Consider the following 20,361-nt stretch of genomic DNA (forward strand, 5'->3'; position numbering starts at 1 on the left):
AGGGCTCCCACCAAAGGAAGAATATCAGTCAACACCACTGGTCTCTGACCTGGGCACTGGTTTGTAATCAATGAGGAAGAATGCTTTCAAGAGCAACACCAGATGGTACCATTTAAATATTTTATGATCCAGCTCTAAGGAAGTTTATTGAAAGTGAATACTGGTAGGAAGCTATAAACAGTGATCTACCTTCCTCCTCCTCATGGAGAACATTGCAGGAGAGAACTTGTAAGCTATTTAGTTCAATGACAGGACAAAAAAAGAAGGTGAAGAACTTTGGAACCCCACTCTGTATTCAGATTCTTTTGGTTGTGACAGAAACAACGGAAAAGGGGACTTACTAGCTTGAGAAAGTCTAAAATTCAAGGAGATTGCTTCGGACATCACTGGGTCCAAGAGAGAAACATGTCACAAGAGTATTTTCTTTGTTTCTCCATCTCTCAGTTCTACTTTTCTCTATGTCGGTTTCACTTTCACAGGCAAAGTCATTCACATGGCATCAAAAATGGCCACCAGCAGCTACAAGTTCATACCATCCTGGCATGCACCTAGCAGTCTGGTGAACCACAGACACCCTTTTCAGATGGCAAAATCCCAGAGGTTACTCTATCCCTGAACCTGTGGCTAGGGGGTTACTCTCGTGTGCCTACCTGTAGGGCCAGAGGGGTGCAGTCAGTCTCATCAGAACCACAGATTAAGAATGAGGGGAGACAAGGGCGCCTGGATGGCTCAGTTGGTTGAGCATCCGATGTCGGCTCAGGTCATGATCTCACGGTTCGTGAGTTTGAGTCTCACATCAGGCTCTGTGCTGACAGCTCAGAGCCTGGAGCCTGCTTCGGATCCTGTGTTTCCCTCTCTCTCTGCCCTTCCTCTGCTCACACTCTGCCTCCCGCTCTAAAAAATAAATATTTTAAAAAATGAGGGGAGACAGACTTCTCCAGTGAGGTGCTGAATAGTGAAAAACGAGTCTATTTTGTGTGGCTCAACTGGTACAGTTTTCCGACTAGTATCCTGTTATGGTTACTATTTTGGGGTTATAATCCCAAGAATCTGACTCTGGCTAACAAGAGAAAAAATAGTATTGTAAGAATAATGGGTCACTCACAGAATAAAAGGGAAAGGTGAGCAGGACTCTAAAGTGATCAGGAACCGGGGACAATCCAAGGATCCAGTCACAGAAGCTCACGGATGATCTGTTTAGACTGATGGGTATCCGACCACCGGCAGTCACCATTCAAGACTGAAGTTCTACTGAGACAAAAACTGGATTGGCCCACATGTAAGGAGGAGCGGGCAGGTTGGTAGAATGGTGCTTGATGGCCCCATTCCCACAAGAATCGAAAATATTGGGGTGAGACAGTTTTCCAAATCATAAGCAGGATGCGGTTGCTCAAAGGGGAAAAGGACACTCAGTAGTAAAAGCCAAAAGCTAATGGATAGCAAGTTAGTTATGCAAGATGCATAGTTGTAGAGATCTGTACAATACAGTATCTGTAATTAACAATACTGTATCATCCACTTAAAAATCTGTCAAGAATAGATCTCATGTCAAGTGTCCTTGCCACTCACACCCAAACACTAACTCCTCCCAAACCTCAGAGGCCAGAGTAAGGATCAGAGAGAGAAAAAGCCACCTTTCTGCAATCCTGTTACATATAGCAACTAAAAATACCAAATGTGTTTAAAGTAAAATTTTCCAGTCTGGATCTGAAACCCAAAACGTTTACTAACAGAAGAAGAAATAAAATGGCCCCTTTGAGGGGCGCCTGGGTGGCTCAGTGGATGGAGCAACGCACTCTTGATCCCCCGTCTCCATCGCAGGGTGGCGTGGTCAAGCCCCGCGTTGGGCATGGAGCCGACTTTTAAAACAAATTATAAATGGCTCCCTTGACACTTCATGGGCAGCTGCTGCGGATTTTCCTGAGCTTCCCAAATGTATGTTCTGTACAGCAACCTTGGATGGGGGTGGTCATTTCCAGTATCAATCACCTGGGGAAGAGGAGGATGTACAGGGCTCAGGAAAGGTATAAAAGGCGTTATCTTTTCTCTTCTCTCGATTTAGAGGAAATCTGTCTATAACAGTGTAGGAAATGAATTGGAGCAGGTCAAGACTAGAGAAGATGAAGCAGGGAGGCCAGTGGTATGGTAGGTATCACGGTAGTAACCCTACTGTAGAAGTTATAACAACTGATGACAGCCTGCTTTGCGGTAATAAAGACAGAGAGGTGAATTTGTTGCACAATTTTAAAATACATGTTGTTTTTTTTCAACTAGGTAATAAGGTCCCATGGTTCAAATATCCTCTTATCTTCTTCCTTAAAATCCAGTTTCCATCCTCGATAGGTAACCAGTTATTTCATGTTTGGCCTTCAAGAGATTTTGTCAACACACGTAGAGTCAATGCATTATATATACTGCTCCTTTTACTCCCACAAATGACAGCACTCAAGAGATGTTCTTTTTTTTTTTTTTAATTTTTTTTTCAACGTTTATTTATTTTTGGGACAGAGAGAGACAGAGCATGAACGGGGGAGGGGCAGAGAGAGAGGGAGACACAGAATCGGAAACAGGCTCCAGGCTCCGAGCCATCAGCCCAGAGCCTGACGCGGGGCTCGAACTCACGGACCGCGAGATCGTGACCTGGCTGAAGTCGGACGCTTAACCGACTGCGCCACCCAGGCGCCCCAGAGATGTTCTTCTTCACTTTGCTTTTGCAGCTTAATCTGGAGACATTGGTATAACTCATCTGGGAGATACTGGTGCATGAAGAATGTGCTCATTTTGATTACAGCTACACAGCACTGCATGGTACAGATTCACCAGTCCTGTAATTTCCAATCGAATAATGCTGCAACCTTGTACATAAATCATTTTGTCTGCATGCAGATTAACTGTAGAGTTCATTGCTGCAAGTGAAAATGGTAGCTCGGAGGGTACACGAATTTCCAAGTATTACTGATATTGTTAAATTGCCGTACATAGGGATTGTGCACTGCCCACAAACTTTAGCGTGCTTCAGAATCAACTGGAAGCCTTGTTAAAATACAGATTGGTAGGGGCACCTGGGTGGCTCAGTCGGTTGAGCGTCCGACTTCGGCTCAGGTCACGATCTTGCGGTCCGTGAGTTCGAGCCCCGCGTCAGGCTCTGGGCCATCAGCCCAGAGCCTGGAGCCTGCTTCCGATTCTGTGTCTCCCTCTCTCTCTGCCCCTCCCCCGTTCATGCTCTGTCTCTGTCTCAAAAATAAAATAAATGTTAAAAAATTAAAAAAAAAATAACAGATTGGTAGACCCTCGGGTCTAGAGTCTGATTCAGAAGGTCTAATGTGGGACCCAAGAGTTTGCATTTCTAGCACATTCCCAGGTGATGCTGCTATTTCTGGTCCAGGAACCAGACTTTGTAAAGCACTATGATAGATTTGGCTTCCACTGCTCCATGGTACTGTTCTCTCAAAGTCAGCAATGTCCTCATCAATTCTGTGGTCTTTTCTCCATCTCCCTTTTCCTTGACTTTTCTGCTATATTTTAAACAGTTTCCTTGCTGTTGTTGTTTTTTAATCCTCTATTTCTATTTGATTCTGTAAATGTTCTTTCCTGCTACTGTTGTCTCCTTTCATGGACTCTCCTGTCCCTTAACTAATGTGCACACAACTTTTATTAGCACGCAACTTTTCACCTGTAGAAACCACGCACCTTCTCAAGACTAGGAATATGGAATCTGAAGGCTGAAGTCTTGGTTTGTTTGTTTGTTTGTTTTTTGATCCTAACAGCAGAGTTTGCATTCCTGACACAGAAACCAGATCCTGGTGACATTATTTGAACCCTCCCTATTCCGCCGTACTTGAAGTCAGCCTCCCATTTCTTCTTTCTTTTCTTTCTCTTCCACCTTTCCTTCCGTCCTTGCCAACAGAGTAATATAGTTTTTTTAATCACACAATAGAAGAAAAATGGCAATACTCTGCCCCACCTTTCCCCGCTCCGAGCACCCCATCCTACTCCCTGGAAGCAAGCTCACTGGTGTGCAGGGTGCTGCAGAACCCTAGCAGGTGTATTCACAACATGCATATTGTTTATTTTCTTGCTGGTGGCAGTGGGTTTGTGTGTGTGTGTGTGCGTGTGTGTGTACATGTGTGTGTTTACAGAATCAGGATACTAAATTAACTTTCTAACAGGTTTATGGGTCTTGAAAAAGGGGAGCCTGCATTTAGTTTCCATGAAGGCAACCCTGAGCACTTTCAAGTCATTTGCTTTCATATTTCTGAATAATATGTGTACTTCAACTTCTTTATATCTGTTTTAGATACCATGTCATTTAGGTGTCTATTGACTCTTTAGTAGGAGATCTGCCTTGAGCTACCTTCTGCCTTCCCCTACTGTCTCATTTCTCTTCCTCTCAAAGTAATACATCATGATTTCGGCTAAAATAATAATATTGACATTATTACTCTTGTAAATATTATTCAATGACAAGGGAAGTTGTAATTATGATTATGTTTCCTTTCCTCTCTTGAGCTTTCTAAAAAATTTTCCTGATATATTTTTTAACTGTTTATTTTCCATCACCCTTATTTCCATCTTCTGCTTAAACGTCTGTGGAAGAACAGCCTGAGACTATTGGTCATTTCTAGCCATTCAGGGGCCCGGGCAGTGGGAACCACAGGCCACAGCAGGCTGAGCTCTCCAGGCCCCAGTAGGGACCTGCCGCATAGGCAGAGGGCGCTGGCTCACCTCCAGGCCAGTCTCTGACCTCAGGTGGAGTGCCGGTAAACTTGGGACCTGGAGCAGTCCACTTATGCTGCAGTTCCTCCCTGGCCATGGTCTTTTCATCAGCAGTGCGATTATCAGTCTCTTTTCAATCCCTTCAGGATTTCTGTTGACATAGAGATCAGGCATGATCTCCCATGGGTGCTCACAGGAGACGGTGCCATGTATGCACCGAACTCCAGGGCCAGCACCCGCCACGTCAGACCCGCTGAGTGAGCTCCTTGTTGTTGTAAGGGAAGGCAGCGTCCACATAGCACGGAGGACAGTCTGTGTTTCACAGAGCAGGGTCAACAGGTTACCATAGACATGTCTCTGAGAGGCTGGCAGTCAACCCTGGGAGGGGTATCCGCCAGAAGGTATGACTCCCAGAAAACAACCTGGATCTACTCGGTGAGGGTTACAGGAATGAGGCAGCCAGTGATAAGAGTGGCCCCAGTGGCTGCAGCACACTTTAGCCCAGCTTGCTGGCCAGGATGCCTAGAGGATGTGATATGACATCAGCCAGGTTCTCAAAGGCAACAATGGCACGAGCCGCCAGCAGAAGCTTCTCCCAGGTTCTCTTCAGATTTACGATGTAGGTATCACTTTTCCTTCTGTGGATGTACTTTCCATCTTGAAGTCAAGATTGCTGCCATGTAAGTTGTATTGCCACAGGAATTTGAGGACACCTCCTCCTTTCGTGGAACATCAAGGGCTCCAGACATCGTAAAAGTTTCTCTTTAAGTTAGGCCAGGAACTCAGAACAACACAATACGGACCTCTTTCTAGGCAGCAAGGAAAGGGTGGCCTTTCTTTTTAAAAATATTTGGTTTCTGGGGGCACCTGGGTGGCTCTGCCGGTTAAGCCTCTGACTTTGGTTCAGGCTGTGATTTCACAATTTGTGAGTTCAAGCCCCACGTTGGGCTCTCTCACTTTGCGGTGAATTCTGAGATGGGGCACCTGAGATGAGCTACCCAGTGGAGAGCATCCTCACACACTGCAGACAGAAAGGGCTTCTAACAGATCCCACTGAGGCCACACTGCAGGGATCTTCCGTGCACAGCAAGGAGACAGAGTCCTGTCCTCTCCAACAAGGTCCAGACCTCAGCCCCGAGTGGGGGTGAGGAGCCCTTCCTTGGCCACTCAATTTCAGTGCTAGGATTGGTGGCTGCTCCCCAGATCTACTGCCTCTATGTGGTAGGAGTCCTCTTTGACTCTTACTTGCCAACCTCACTCCTAATTCCATTAACAATCCTTTACAGTAAAGGTTCTCGTTCAGATTACTTGGTTTCTTCCCCTTGAATAAGCCCTGACTGAAACACGCCCTCATTTAGTCTTAGTGCTAGACGTAATGAAAGGTTGAATGCTCACCACTGTCCTTCTGTCATTGTTAGTCAGTTCGATGCTGAGTTTCATTCTCTAGATTCGTCAGGAAGAACTCAAATGAATGACATTCTTGGAGTTCCTCCATTATGATAACAAATTAGCCTATGTTTTTGTACTTGAAAGTCAGTTTTGGTGGATACAAAGTCCTAAGTTCTCATTCTTTTTTCTTTTTTTTTTTTTTTAGAAAGAGTGAGCTAGAATGAGTGCGGGAGACGGGCAGAGGGAGAGAGAGAATCCTAAGCAGGCTCAGTAGGGCCAATCCCACGACCCTAGGATCATGACCTGAGCTGAAATCAGGAGTCGGATACCCAACTGACTGAGCTATCCAGGTATCCCTCTCATTTTCTTTCTTTGAACATTTTAAATGCTTCACTATTTTCTTCTTGCATGAAGTGTTACTGTTGAAGTCCTATGATAATCTGGTTTTTTTCTCTCATGAATGTTGGCCTAAATGACCAAAATATAAAGTCGAGTAATTTTTACTAGAATGTATTTTGTTATTCAGTGTTTTCACAGTATATTCTTTCAACATGAGGTTTTAAATATATATATATGGATATACATATTAATACATTAATATAATACATATTGACTACATATAAGTACAAAAATCTATTTCTATTTTAGGAAAAGTTCTCTTGAATTATCATGTTGTATTCTTTTAACAAACTATCCTTTATCAGGGCTTCTTTATCCATATATTGGATCTTCTTTGCCAATCTTCAATGTTTATCATTTCTGTAAAATAATTTTTCTCTAAATTTCTTTTTTACTTAAAAAAAAAATCTCATTTCCCAATTCTCATTCTCTTTGGACACTATCTGTAGTGTTTGTTTACTCCTGGGTTCCTCCTAGTTTAATAATTTTTTTTAAATGTTTATTTTTGAGAGAGAAAGAACATGAGCAGGGAAGGAATGGGTCAGGGGGTGGGGGGGAGAGCAGAGGATCTGAAGCGGGCTCTGTGCTGACAAGAGTGAGCCCAACGTGGGGCTCGAACTCACAGACTGTGAGATCATGACCTGAGCCAAAGTCAGACACTTAACCGACTGAGCTACTCAGGCGCCCCTCCTCCTAGTTTAGTATTCTCTTCAGAAATATTTTTTTCTTTTATTCCTAATTCTTCCCCAAGTTCTATTAGTTCATTTCTGAGTTCTTCTTTCTCTGATTTATTTTGCTCTTTTGTTTCTTATATCATTTTAACATCTTTACTTTTGACGTGATTTTTTTTTTTTTTTGCACTGATATTGTGCAAGTTTTGCATTTGTGGTTTGACATCATCCTCTTGTATTTTGGGGTTGGTGGTGTTACCTGTCAATTAGTTTTGTTGTAAATGTTTCATACATTTTTGGTTTTACTAACTAGTCTGTTTCTTTGTGGGGAGTTCCAGAGATTCAGAAGTCACGTACTGCCGTATTTCCAGGATCCATTTACATTTTGAGTCATGAATAGTTCTCTTTCTATATTCCTGAGGCTTCACTCCTTAGCTGGGTGTGACGGTAAAGGGCTAGGGTTAATCAGCACGCTGCTTGGAGTGGCAGTGGCGTGTCACATCACGTCTTCATTTTTGAGTGATTACTTGCTTGTAACTTTCTAGGTTGTCCGTAGCTTCTCTGCAGTACTGCATGTATTCTGTTCTCCTCAGCATTGATTTTTACTTGTGAAAACTTGGCTTCCAGTCTCAATGTTGTTTCTTTGTCAGTAGTTTAAGTTTTGATTGCTATTGTTAAAATGTTCTCTTTGCTTAACTTCATCATGATGTGTATGTTATTTTCTCAAGACTGGGTTTTTCTTTCAATCTAAAGAGTAATAATCTGTCTTCAGTTCTAGAAAATTTGGGGGCCATTATTTTAATTTTGCCTCTGTTCTCTCTCGTGGGCTGCCTATTAGATGTCCGGTTGAACGTTTTCACTTTATGTAGAACCTCTGAACTTGTTAATTTGCATAGCCAAAAAAAAAAAAAAGTTATTTTTTGTTCAAGCCAGTTAGAATTCAGGCTTTTTTAAGTCACTGAAACAGAAACACTCTTACTTTCCTCAAAAGGCAAGTGAGAAAAGAAACTGAAAAAGAGGTGACTCCGGAAGTAATTACCTTGAAACCTAAACTACTCCTGAACTTTTAGGTCAGTAAATTCACTTATCTTTTTCTCTCTTAAATCAATTACAGTTGGATTTCTGACAACTGCAGCCAAGAGTCCTGATTAACATAAATGTTTACTATGTGGGTGGCACTCTACCAGGTGCTACATAATCAACGATATTCAAAACAAAGTCCATGTCTCCAATCACGACAATATTTCACACTCATTCAATACCATATTCACATATATATACACATACAGAGAGAGAGAGAGAGAGAGAGAGAGAGAGAAGAAAGAAAGAGGAAGGGGAAATCATGCCTGGGCCAGGGTATTCAGAAAAGGCTCCAAAGCCCTGGGAAACGAACGGGTCTTGCCTTAGCGGAAAATAAAGGAACAGGCATCAAGGTTAACACAAGGCAGCTTTGCTAGAGTCTACAGCAGTGGAAGTAAGATTTTACGGACACAAATGAGCTCCAGGATAAGGACAGGGTCTAGATCTTAAATCAACATAATCCCCCCCTCCCTTCTTTTATACACTGAAAATCTCTGCAGCTGAGCCATACTATCTTCAGTTTAACTTGGTTATTAATTTCTTATCCTCTTAAGGGCATATGTCTTTTGTCACTCCCTAGGGTACAAATGGCCAGCGACAAATTCACTGGAATGAATGCAGGCGGAAATAAGCAACAAGCCCAGGGCCTGGAGACCCAAACTGTCGCGGTTCGGTAATAGGGAGCTGGGACTGCTCTTGGCAATCTCTTCTTCCGCCAGCAGTGTCTCCAGGGACAGCCTGAGTCCACTTCCCAGGGGATGATGTGGGGAAGCCACAGGCCTTAGGTTTCACGAAGAACGTGAAAGGTGGCGGGGGAGCGGGCAGCGCGAGCCCCACAACCGGCGAACCAAGGGCCCCCGACGTCCACCGCCCCCGCCAGGAGCACGCAGCCCCTCTTCCGCTCCGCCCCCCTCCGCCTGCCCCGCCCCGCGGCCGGCGACGCTGGGGAGAGGCGGGGTTTCCGCTTCCGGTGGCGAATTGTTGACGCCTGCGGCTGCTGCGGTGGCGACCGGGCCGTTGGGGAGGGGCTAGTGGGGGAGGGAGACGGCGCAGTGACAGGACCGCCGAGGGTGCTGCTGAGGCGACGATGGCAGAGGGGCCGGAGGAAGCCCGAGGCCGCCCTCCCGGGCAGGACGACGGCGGAGGGGACCCCGGGCCCGTCCCTTCCCTGAGAGGCCCTCCTGCCGCCGCCGCCCCACGCCCCCGGGACGGGCCGCAGGCCGAACCCCAGGCCCCGGGCCGGCCCCCAGCCCCGGGCCTCGCGGTAGCTGCGGCCGCCGCCGAGGAGTCGGAGCCGCCGCGCGAGCCCGGGAAGTGCGGGGAGGCGGCCCCCGGCTCCAGTGCGGGGCCGCAGGAGCCGGCAGGCCGCGAGGCGCCCGAGGCCGGCGCGCCGCGAGAGAGGCCGGCGCGGCTGAGCGCCCGCGAGTACTCCCGGCAGGTGCACGAGTGGCTGTGGCAGTCCTACTGCGGCTACCTCACCTGGCACAGCGGCCTGGCCGCCTTCCCCGCCTACTGCAGCTCCCAGCCGCCCCCGCCGAGCTACCCCTCGGGCGGAGGCGCCGCCGCCCCCCAGCCCGCGCCGCCGCCGCCCCCCCAGCTCGGCTATTACAACCCCTTCTACTTCCTGAGCGCCGCGGCCGCCGGGCCCGACCCGGGGGTGGCCACCGGCGCCACCACCGCTGCTCCCGTCGCGGGCCTGGGACCCCGGGCCCCGCAAGGGCAGGGATCCGTCCGCTCAACCCCAGTGACCAGAGTGGGATCGGCCGCTCCTTCGCGAACCCCGAGCGAGACCGGGCGGCAAGCAGGTGAGTAGCGCGTCGGGAAGGTTGGGCGGAGCGAAGGGGTCTTACGGGAGCTCGCTGGTGGGGAGAGAGGGCACGCGTTTTACATCTGGAACTGGTGTTTCTCCACGTTCGTCAGCTGTCTTCTGCCCAGGCCTCAAATTCCCAACGTGTGGCCCGAAGCTGCACAGTTTGTTCTTCCTTTAGACCTGGCTCTCCGAATTGATTCCTTATTCCACGTGTAAGGACGTCTTTGCTCCTGAAACCGTGCCCTTGATCTCCACGACGTGGAGAGAGCCAAAGCTTAATTGTCAGATGGCAAACCCGTTTTGACGGCTGGTGGCGGTTGGAGGGTGCCGGTAGTGCTGGAAAAAATCCAGACGTGGATTTATTATGCATGACAGGATATATGATATATAATCTTTTCTATAATGTGTAATTTATATAATTATATATTACCTATATGAAGAACAGTGGGGCTGACGGATATAAAAGATTTACATAAATATAAGTGGAGTTATGAACCTTTGGGACCTAGCTGAATGATCTTTTGTATATTGTCTGTTTACTTCTCTATGGGAATTAGAATGTTTTGCATTAGTTACGCGGTTTAGTTTATTATCTAGACTTTTTGTTTACTTTATTCAGCCACAGATACAAGGGACAAAAACTAGTTTTCCTGAATTTGATCCCGCTCAGAATTTGAGATGTCAGATTGATAATCATTGGATTTATTACATAGAAAGCAAGACAAAGTGAATAGGGGGTAAAATGAGGAACACAGGTATTTACTTTCGAGTAATCGTCTATACTTAACCTTGGTTTTTACAAAAAATGTTTAATTTGGGGGCGCCTGGGTGGCCCAGTCAGTTAGCTTCCAACTCGATCTCAGCCTGAGTTCAATCCCCCCAACCCCTCTTTGGGATCAGCCTTGGGTATGAAGCCTACTTAAAAAAAAAAAAAAAAAAGTTTAGTTTTGTGACCTAGGCTTGTGATCACCTGGATTCTCATTTGAGTCCCTAGTGAAATGTATTGAGTACCTTAAATAATTAAATTTATCTGTGAAATCATTTTTTAAACATTAAGAGGATGAAAGCAAACTTTTAAACTGTTCAGTAAATAGTGGAATAGAGTTGCTGTAAAAACATGTACTATTCATGTAGGCAATACCAATAATTGTTGTTAAGGTTTTAATTTGCAAGTTGTACCTTGACTTTATGTTCTCTGATTTATTACCTAGCTTGGGTTCCAAGGCCTATGTGAAATAAGTAGTTTTACTAACTTTTTTTTTTTTTTTTTTTAATTTACAGGCAGAGAGTATGTTATTCCATCCTTGGCCCACAGATTTATGGCAGAAATGGTGGATTTCTTTATTCTGTTCTTTATAAAAGCAACGATTGTCTTAAGTATTATGCACCTCAGTGGAATAAAGTAAGTTAAGGCTATTTGCAGAAAGGTTTTAATGTCTACTGCATAGAGATCTTATTTTCTGAGGTTCTGTTCACAGCTGCAAGTCGCTAAATGGACAGTCTGTGTGCCAGTGTCATGGTTTCTCTAATAGGGAAATCTCTTTGTCGTATTTTTTTCTTGGTAGTTTTAAGAAATAACTACAAAAGAGAGAAAAACATTTAATAAATTCTGAAAGATCTGGGACTCTCACCTATTAAAAGTTAGGTAAAGGTTTTGATTTTTTCTTTTTTTTTTTAATTCAGCTGTTGGGCCAGGCACTAATTTCCCTCTTACTATCCTGTTCAGAGTAAAGACAAAGGCATAAAGAGCTCTTGGTAAATCAACTGTTGATTATAAGTTAGATGGCATTTCCAAATGGGATTGCATATTATACTATCAGGCATGTCCCACGTGAACACAGTGGGCCATCTATTTGAGTAACCTCCTCTCCTATTAATGAGCATATAGCACTTATCACTTGCTAAGCACTTTATACATGCTAAGTAAGCAGGTAGAAATAATATGGATTCTTTAATCTTAAAACCACTATGAGATGTAGAGTTTAATACCCTCGTTTTTATATATTGAAGTTTGGGTTTGTAAGAAGTTAAGCCCAGGATTTATCATTGCAAAGGTAAGAAGTGATAGTGTCAAGATGCAAACCCTTGTGGTCATGTTTTAGAGCCCTTGCTGGGAACCTGGGTGTTACTGAGATTCCTCCCTGTCCCTCCCAGGGACACATCCAGTCAGGTACCAGCTCCCTTCTTTTCAGGCTCTTGAAGAGCCTTCAACTCAGACAATTTCCTCTTGACTGACAGACGGTGCTTCGTCATCACTGCTTCTCCCTAGGTCTAGTTATTGTCATCGCTTTTCTAGATCATAGCAAAAGTCTTCTAACTGGTACCTTAGTCCCCCAACTCCTGTTTTATCTCAATCCAGTCTCTGATATAAACCAAAGAGATCATAAATTCTGTTTCTTCCCCTCTCCACCTTAAAACCTTTCTTACTGCCATCAGGATAAAGTCTAGTCTTCATATGGCTTAACAGATGCTCTCATTTTTTAATCACTTGTTTTATACTTAATATTTGAGCCATACCCAAGTGCTTACAGCTTCCATCACAGTCTCATTCAAAGGCTCTCTCTCTCTGGCTAGTCCCTCTCTCTGAAACTTCCCCCTTCTTAGTCTGGCTAACTTCTCTTCATCCTCCAGATCTCAGCTCAAATGTCATTTCTGGGAAGGCTTCACTCACCGTGGTAAATGTTCTTGGTATGCGTTTCCATACTGCCCTATGGGTCTACGTAATAGCCCTCATCCCACTTTATTCTTACCTACTTAATTGTTCTGCTTTGTCTAGTAGGTAAGAATCTCCTTGAAAGCAGAGACCAAGTTGAGTTCCCTCACCATTATGTCCCCAGGGCTAGTACAGTGCCTGCTCACAATAGGGCTGTTTATTTGTTGAACAGACTAATGAATGTTTTGTGAAACTAAACGGGTGGAAACCTAAGATTAGTTTAGAATTTCAGTTCAAGTTTGTGACTTACACTAATGGAAAAAATATCAGTGCAGTTGTGCTGGTGACTAAGTCTTTATAACCCCAAACTATTATTTTATGCAGGGATATCTCTAAGTTTGCTATGCATTATATAATAGAAGAAATAGATGAAGACACATCAATGGAAGACTTGCAGAAAATGATGATTGTGGCTCTTATATACAGATTATTAGTTTGTTTCTATGAGGTAAGCTACTGACTCAGCAAATATTAACACTTAACAATCTTTTTTTTTTTTAATTTTTTTAACGTTTATTTATTATTGAGAGACAGAGAGACACAGAGCATGAGCAGGGGAGGGGCAGAGAGGGGGAGACACAGAATCCGAAATAGGCTCCAGGCTCCAAGCTCAGCACAGAGCCCAACACGGGGCTCGAACTCACAAACTGCGAGATCATAACCTGAACCGAAGTCGGTCTCCCAACCAACTGAGCCACCCAGGTGCCCCTAACAATCTAAATTATCACCCCAATACAAAAAGAAATGGGAATTTACAGTTATTCATATTTTTGTCAAATGTCTCTGTTTAAAAATGTTTTCCAAATGTTCTCGAATGTAGATAAAAAAAATACGTGGGGCACCTTGGGTGGCTCAGTTGGTTAAGTGTCCGACTTCGGCTCAGGCCATGATCTCACGGTCTGTGAGTTCAAGCCCCACGTCGGGCTCTGTGCCGACAGCTCAGAGACTGGAGTCTGCTTTGGATTCTGTGTCTCCCTGTCTCTCTGCCCCTCCCCTGCTCACGCTCTGTCTCTTGTCTCTCTCAAAAATAAATATCAAAAAAATAGAAAGATAAAAAAATACAGCTCCCTGAGTGGAGACGTTTTACAATTTCTTTGTAACATATTTCAGTCTTGTGGTCCAAAAATATACTTGTAAATTGGTTGTGGAACTTGAAATGTATTTTTCCATAGAAACAACTTGCTAAAAAAAAAGGGTGGGGGGGGCTACAGAGAAATCTTACAGTACATATCTTGTGGCATGGAGGGGTTGAGAGACCAGTAGAAATGCATTACAAGGGTAACCTCTGAGTATTCTAGGAAATTCTTTCAACTTGAAAATTGTTTTAAAGGAATAAGATGACAGAAAAACTTAACCTTTGAAACTGGTAGCGTTGAGCTAGTAAATTAAAATTATCCTTCTTTCCTTAGATAATCTGCATTTGGGGAGCAGGCGGAGCCACCCCCGGGAAGTTCCTGCTGGGGCTTCGAGTTGTGACGTGTGATACATCAGTGCTTATTGCACCGAGTCGGGTTTTAGTGATTCCTTCCTCAAATGTTAGCATTACAACGTAAGTTCTTCTCTTAGCTTAATTTACTTATGAAAATAACAAATTTTGAGCGTAGTATCCGATATTCGTAAGTTCTACCGTTTGATACGGTATTTTTAGCATTTTTAGTTGGTAATTTTTCTTCATGGCGTGTAACAGACATTGTTAGATTTAAAATGGAAAAGTTTGAGTTTTTCAATTGTTATATGATTATAGACCACTCTTCAGTGTACAATTTCAAGATAGTCATTTTATGAACTATCAGCCACCATAATGAGAGGGTCTGGGTGGTGGTGGTCTGTGTATCAGTGCTCTGTATCTAGTTTGATTATTCTCTAATAAATCTGTGGTTATCGGGCCAGTTACTGATCCGCCTTTAGCCTCTATCGGTAATCCTGTCCATCCCGTCCTGAACAGGCAGCAGGAGTTTGGACAGAGATGCACGCGTGTGTCCAGCTCCTGCTCTAAGTGACAGCGTGTAACTCTTGGTAGTACTCATGGCTAGCTGTTGGTGTCTGTCTCTGTGAGGAGGTTCAAACAGTGCTAACGCAAGTTCTAGAGAGTTAGTTAAGGGGCTGTCAGTTGAGCAAAACAGGATACTGGCTGGAATTGCTGCCCAAGTGATTCAGAACTGGGTTGTTAGATAAAGAAATATGAGAGACTCTGGAAGCCTTGATTTTGCTAATATCTCCAAAATTTCCTTACGGTTTTGTGATTATAATCCTGGTTGCTACTTTTAATGAGTCAATAATGGCTGCTTATTGAGCACCTCTTCTGTAACAGGCATTGTTAAAAACACTGAATATGTATTAATAAGACAGGTACCATAGGTACTATTATCCCCTTTTTACAGAAATGAAACACAAGTGACTGATAGAAACAATTTAGTCTGGATTCAGAGCCCACGCCCTCAGCCACTGTGCTTTTTCTATAGCCTTTCAGAAATCTAGCACTAGTAGGATAAGTTTCCACTCTGAGCTGTGGTTGAAAGCTTTTTTTTTTTTTAAGCTTTCTTTAATCACAGCATCCCACAAAGAAAGAATACCCAGTAATTTAAAATGTGAGTGCTTCATAGAAGGTGGAAAATGGGACTGCATTTTGTATATTAGTTTAGAAGGAACTAAACACAAATGACTGTAGAAAAGGTAAGTAAAGGGAATAGATATTTGTCTACAAAATATCAGAGAAAATACTGTAACCTTTAGTTCACCTTCTACAAGACCTGTTTATTACTGCTTTTCATGTGACAGTTCTGAATCTTTTTATGTTGATGATGTCTTTAGAACAAGCCCAGATGGTCTTACTAGAGTATAATGCTACTTGAAAGTAACTCATATCAAAGATAAAAAACTGTCAGGACTTTGTATGTTTTAAGTATGTATTTTGAACTTGATAGGATACTATTAATCTCCGCATGGTTGGTATATAATTTGTCTGATTTTTTTGCCTTAATTTTTTAGGTCCACTATACGAGCTTTGATCAAGAACTTTTCTATTGCTTCTTTTTTCCCTGCTTTCATCACACTGCTGTTTTTTCAGCATAATCGAACAGCCTATGACATTGTAGCAGGAACCATTGTGGTAAAGAGAAATGGGGTCAGATGATGCCCCAAAAGAGCCCTGAATTCCATACTCTCTGGAATGATGACAAGACTAAATTATGTATCAAGGCCATCAGTATCCCTGGGTTACACTAATTGATGATTTAGAAATTAAAGCAGTCGCTCCAGTGTGATGCAGGTGACTATTCTGAAAGTATTGATATTACTTGAATGCCAAAGAACTTTTCCAGAAGAAAAATCTGTTAAATTTAAATGTTAAAAATTTTTAGATTGAAAAGAAGGCAAGTGATTTTATAATCAACAATGGACAATATATACTTTCTTAAGATCTAAGGCATTAGAATTTGCTGAAAGCATTTTCAGCTCTGAAATCTCCAGATGAAACTTAAAAAATTTTGGTTTATCCCAGAATGATGGAAAAGTCCAGTTGTGTTTTGTAAACACATTAATTCATATTTTAGTCAACACTTCTTGGGGCAATTGTTGTCTTTGCTTTTGGGGAGGGGGGTGGGGACACAAATTTGATAACCCGCTTATCTCCCACTCTGGGAGGAAGTGAGTCAGCTGCAAGAGAGAGGGGCAAAGGAGGCAGGCCTAGGTTCCCTTACTGACGTTCTCAGATCTGTACTGCAATGCACTGTGGGAATGATGCCACTTTACAAGTATCGTTACTGTTCTAACATGTATTTGGGGCAAGTTTTGCATGATGATGAAAAAGTATTAAGTCATATTGCTGTATTACTGATTTTTTTAAAGAAAAGGTAAGTTAGTGATTGCTTTTGGTGGGGGGAGGGGGGTCCTAAATTTTCACCATAAATTAAAATTACAATTCATGTGCAAGTGTTTTTAGTGCCCTAAATCAAACTATATGTGGGGGGAAATTATTCGTCAAATTGTTGCATATTTACTGTAAAACATTCCCAGTATGTGTGCAGCATGAAGAAAGTGTTAGTGCTTTTCAGTGTTCTAATAGAACTTCTGTTTCTATAAGGATATTTACACACTAGGTAGTTTCCTTTTATATTTTATATAGTTCTAGGACTTTTGAAACCTCAAGGAGTTAAATAATCATAGTATTTCATGGTAAAATACTAGGTAGCCTATTAAATATTAGCGATTTTCCCATTATGAACTATTCTAAAACAAGGACAGGTATTTCCAGACATTTTTCTAAGTTCTTTGGGCCAAAACCTCACTTTGGGTCTGCCAGGGATGGTGTCTTGAGGGAAATGTTAAGTAACAGTTTGTGTATTGCCATTTTAATTTATTCTTCTACTGAGGCAAAGCTTAGTGTTTTAAGTATGTGTGCATGTTTTGTTAGATGGCCCTGTTAGCTGTGTTGAGAGAATACCTGAAAAAGTTTTATTTCTTAGGCGTTTTCTCCAACCCTGATACTATTTTCCCAAAAAACACTAACCTCTGTTGGACACTTCATAATTAGATTGCTTAAAAGATCTTGACTTTTTTTTTTGGTCTTTGATAGCGAATGGAAGACAGGTATATTATCACTGTATCAGTTTTTAAAGTGGGTTTTTCCTTTAAAACTGAAAGTATTCACATTTGATGTCTATAGAAACTTTAACAGTGTCCTTATTAATACCTTTTTATCATAAAATCTCATAAGCCATGTTTTTCAAAATAATTTTACATTAAATTCAACACCACAGAAAGCCTGTCCGTTAAGTGCGTCCAGGTACTCGACAAATCATTCACTTGTTGCCCCTGGGAAGATATTTAGCTTGACGGCCCTTCAGGGTAAGTGTTACCCAAACGTACCACTCAGTAGTGTACTACATTAGCATTGGTGGATACACTATTTTTGCCACTGATGGGGGAGATCCAGTTGCAATGTCCTTCAGCCATGTAGCTCTGGAGATCTTTATAATTTCCTCTCAGAAAATTGGAAGGTTCATCGTCTAGGCTATTTTAATGTATACAAACAAAAGCAAGTCACGTCACCCAGTTTAACTTCTTAAAAAATTGCATATTTTCTGTATCTGAGTTATTCAGAATCATATCTATGTAGGTTCATTTAGGTCCATCTTAGGGTTCAAGTTACATAGCCCGATAAAATAAAAGTATTCCTGCTTTGCCTTTACAACAAATTGCAAGGCTGTTTGTATTTCTGAATGCACTTAGGAAAAGATATTTGATGCCCAGATCATTGGGGAAAAATGACAAAAAATGGGGAAGGAGGGAGAGTTCTTTTCTCTTCGGGTTGTGGTGGGGGGGACGGGGGGTGGGAAGCCTCCCATCTTTTCAAAAACACTTTTCTATTTGATGTATTTCATTTATAGAAAATTTCTGCATCAGAGTATAATTCTCATGCCGAAGCTCTAGCCTAAAAAGGCAAAAAGATAGTTGTTTTCAAAGAATGTTTACAAACATTATTAATCACTTTTACAAGATAATAAGGGAACAAAAATCAAAAGTAAGCAGAGTAAAAGAACACTATTGCAGTGAAAGTGCCCTAATGAAAACCACAGAATAGGCAGTTAACTCAGGCATCTAGAAAAATCTCAGTACCTACTAAAAGTAGCTAGAGTGGTAGTGCACCGTAAGAGAAGTCTGACTTGAGTGTTCACGTGGGCCGAGGTGAGGAAACCCAAGGATGACAAGCCTCGCTCTTTTTGACTCATCTGTGACCATAAAACTAAAGCCAACGCTTTTTTGGATACAAAGCCTTCAAAGTATCGCCCAGCTGATACCTGTGTAGCACTGGTTCAGAAGTGACTTAAACATTTACCTTCCGATTTTACCCAGATATTTAGGATTTAAAAAAAAATGGTTGAGGGCCCCTTTGTCTAAATTATAAAATTAAGGCTTTAGTGTCCATCGTTTCAAATGACAGGAAAAGTGGTTTTTAGCTGCATTAAAAGGATTTGTTCCCTTATGGGACTTGTTTGGGTGTTTTACTTATGCATGTGTTTCCAGCAAAGGAAGACAAAAAAGGGAGTTTACTTGCTACTCGGGAGGAGGGCTTTCTGAGAGGAGGGGTAGGACGTTTTCATTCTACACTTACCCTGTTCAAAGCTGTGGTTCCTTTGGAGGAATATGCCAACAGCAGTGTTCGTAAAACCTGACCAGTGTCATTTCACGTACCTGCCATTGCCCGGCCTCCATCCCAGAGGCCAGAATCTTTTACAAGAAGTGCTTGCCTGGGTGACGTTCCTCCTCTCCAGCTGTGTGTCTATTTTCTTGCAGTTCATTATAGTAGGACTTGACCCACAAACAGTATCTGATGGCCTGCCTATAAGTAAAATTCAGCATTCTATTTTTAATAATTTGTATGCCACCGATTTGTATTCTTTGTCTCAATAAATACTTGATCACCGATGCTTTCGTTTTTTGACTGTTGAGATTTGCTCTAGAATTTCCTGCTCACGGAGACCTTGCTCAGCTTTTCCAGCGTTCTCTGCCTTCAGGAGAATGGCAGTCAGCTAGAGTGCTTTCAGAAAGACAGATCTAGCAACAAGCCATCCACCCTTAGGGGTTGTACAGTCCTGTAGCAAAAGTCACTCAAAAGTTCCCCAGAGATGACTAAGCTTCATGTTAAGCCAGTCCTGTCCTTTCCTTAAAGTGGTTAACCGTCCCGCATTATACAAGATACTAAGAACGCATTTTACACCCAAAGAACCGGAAGTTCAAAGTCTCATAGGTGGTGAACGACCGCGCTGGGCAATTTAAACCTAGTTCTGATCTTACAAGCATTTCCTGTTGTAACACATCTAGAGGAGGACAGGATACAAAACAGGTCCCCAAGAAGAACAAAGCTGAGACACCTAAATGGAGCTAAAACGGCCTGGTCTGAGCTCTGTAGACCGTGTTGATCTGAGCCCAGGCGCACACTACACATTGTGGAACTACAGGGAACTTTTAAAGCAAGCTTTACGAGCTGCCCCGTGTTATTCGTAAATTCAGCTGGTGTGTGTCGCTAGACCCAGTACACGGCCATTTCCTCAACCTGACTATACCAAATGTGCAGTTTCCATTAAACACACAGGCTCGTAACCTTCGTACAGCTTTCAGGGAGTTTCACTTTAAACAGGCCCCGGAAACAAGTCACGGAGATGAAAAGGACAGCGTAACAGTCAGTACTGCTGGAATAACGTACGGTGACCGACGGTGACTGCACTGAACTGTGGGGAGCACGAAGGAGAGACTCCTGCTGTACGCCTGAAACGAGTATGGTAGGTCAACAAGAGTTAAAAATAAATTTTAAAAATAAACCTATAATTAGGATTTTATCATTTGAAATTAAAGTATTAGACTACTTTATAGCCTGGTTACAAATTTTTAAAATTCGTCCCAACACTTCAGGAGCGCCTTGGTGGCTCAGTTGAGCGATGGACTCCGGCTCGGGTCATGATTTCACGGTTCGTGCGTTCGAGCCCTATGTCGGCTCTATCAGCACAGAGCCCACTTCAGATCCTCTGTCCCCCTCCCACACACGCTCTCTCTCAAAAATAAACATTAAAAAATAATAGTTATTC

At 42.9% G+C, this 20,361-nt stretch overlaps 1 protein-coding gene and 1 pseudogene across 1 annotated transcript; one reads left to right on the forward strand and one right to left on the reverse strand.

The window, feature by feature from the left end:
* Positions 1-4,621: 4,621 nt before the first annotated feature.
* On the reverse strand, positions 4,622-5,611 carry LOC124529227 (40S ribosomal protein SA-like; annotated as a pseudogene).
* A 3,655-nt stretch (positions 5,612-9,266) lies between these two features.
* FAM8A1 (family with sequence similarity 8 member A1) lies at positions 9,267-19,204 on the forward strand. The gene is made up of 5 exons (XM_047101932.1): positions 9,267-10,060; positions 11,347-11,467; positions 13,103-13,226; positions 14,188-14,327; positions 15,767-19,204. Exons 1-5 carry the CDS (start codon positions 9,343-9,345, stop codon positions 15,909-15,911), a joined length of 1,248 nt encoding a protein of 415 aa, XP_046957888.1. The 5' UTR covers positions 9,267-9,342; the 3' UTR covers positions 15,912-19,204.
* Positions 19,205-20,361: the final 1,157 nt, after the last annotated feature.

This window comes from Lynx rufus, unplaced genomic scaffold (genome assembly GCF_022079265.1).
Source record: "Lynx rufus isolate CCGP_SWC_20201006 ecotype Redwood Valley unplaced genomic scaffold, mLynRuf1.p SCAF_6, whole genome shotgun sequence".
In the NCBI taxonomy this organism is placed as follows: domain Eukaryota; kingdom Metazoa; phylum Chordata; class Mammalia; order Carnivora; family Felidae; genus Lynx; species Lynx rufus.

Coding starts and splice junctions, on each gene's coding strand:
- FAM8A1 (XM_047101932.1), top strand. CDS start 9,343: ATGGCAGAGGGGCCGGAGGAAGCCCGAGGCCGCCCTCCCGGGCAGGAC. Junction 13,227..14,187: donor TATTAGTTTGTTTCTATGAG/GTAAGCTACTGA, acceptor TTCTTTCCTTAG/ATAATCTGCATTTGGGGAGC. Junction 14,328..15,766: donor TCAAATGTTAGCATTACAAC/GTAAGTTCTTCT, acceptor TTAATTTTTTAG/GTCCACTATACGAGCTTTGA.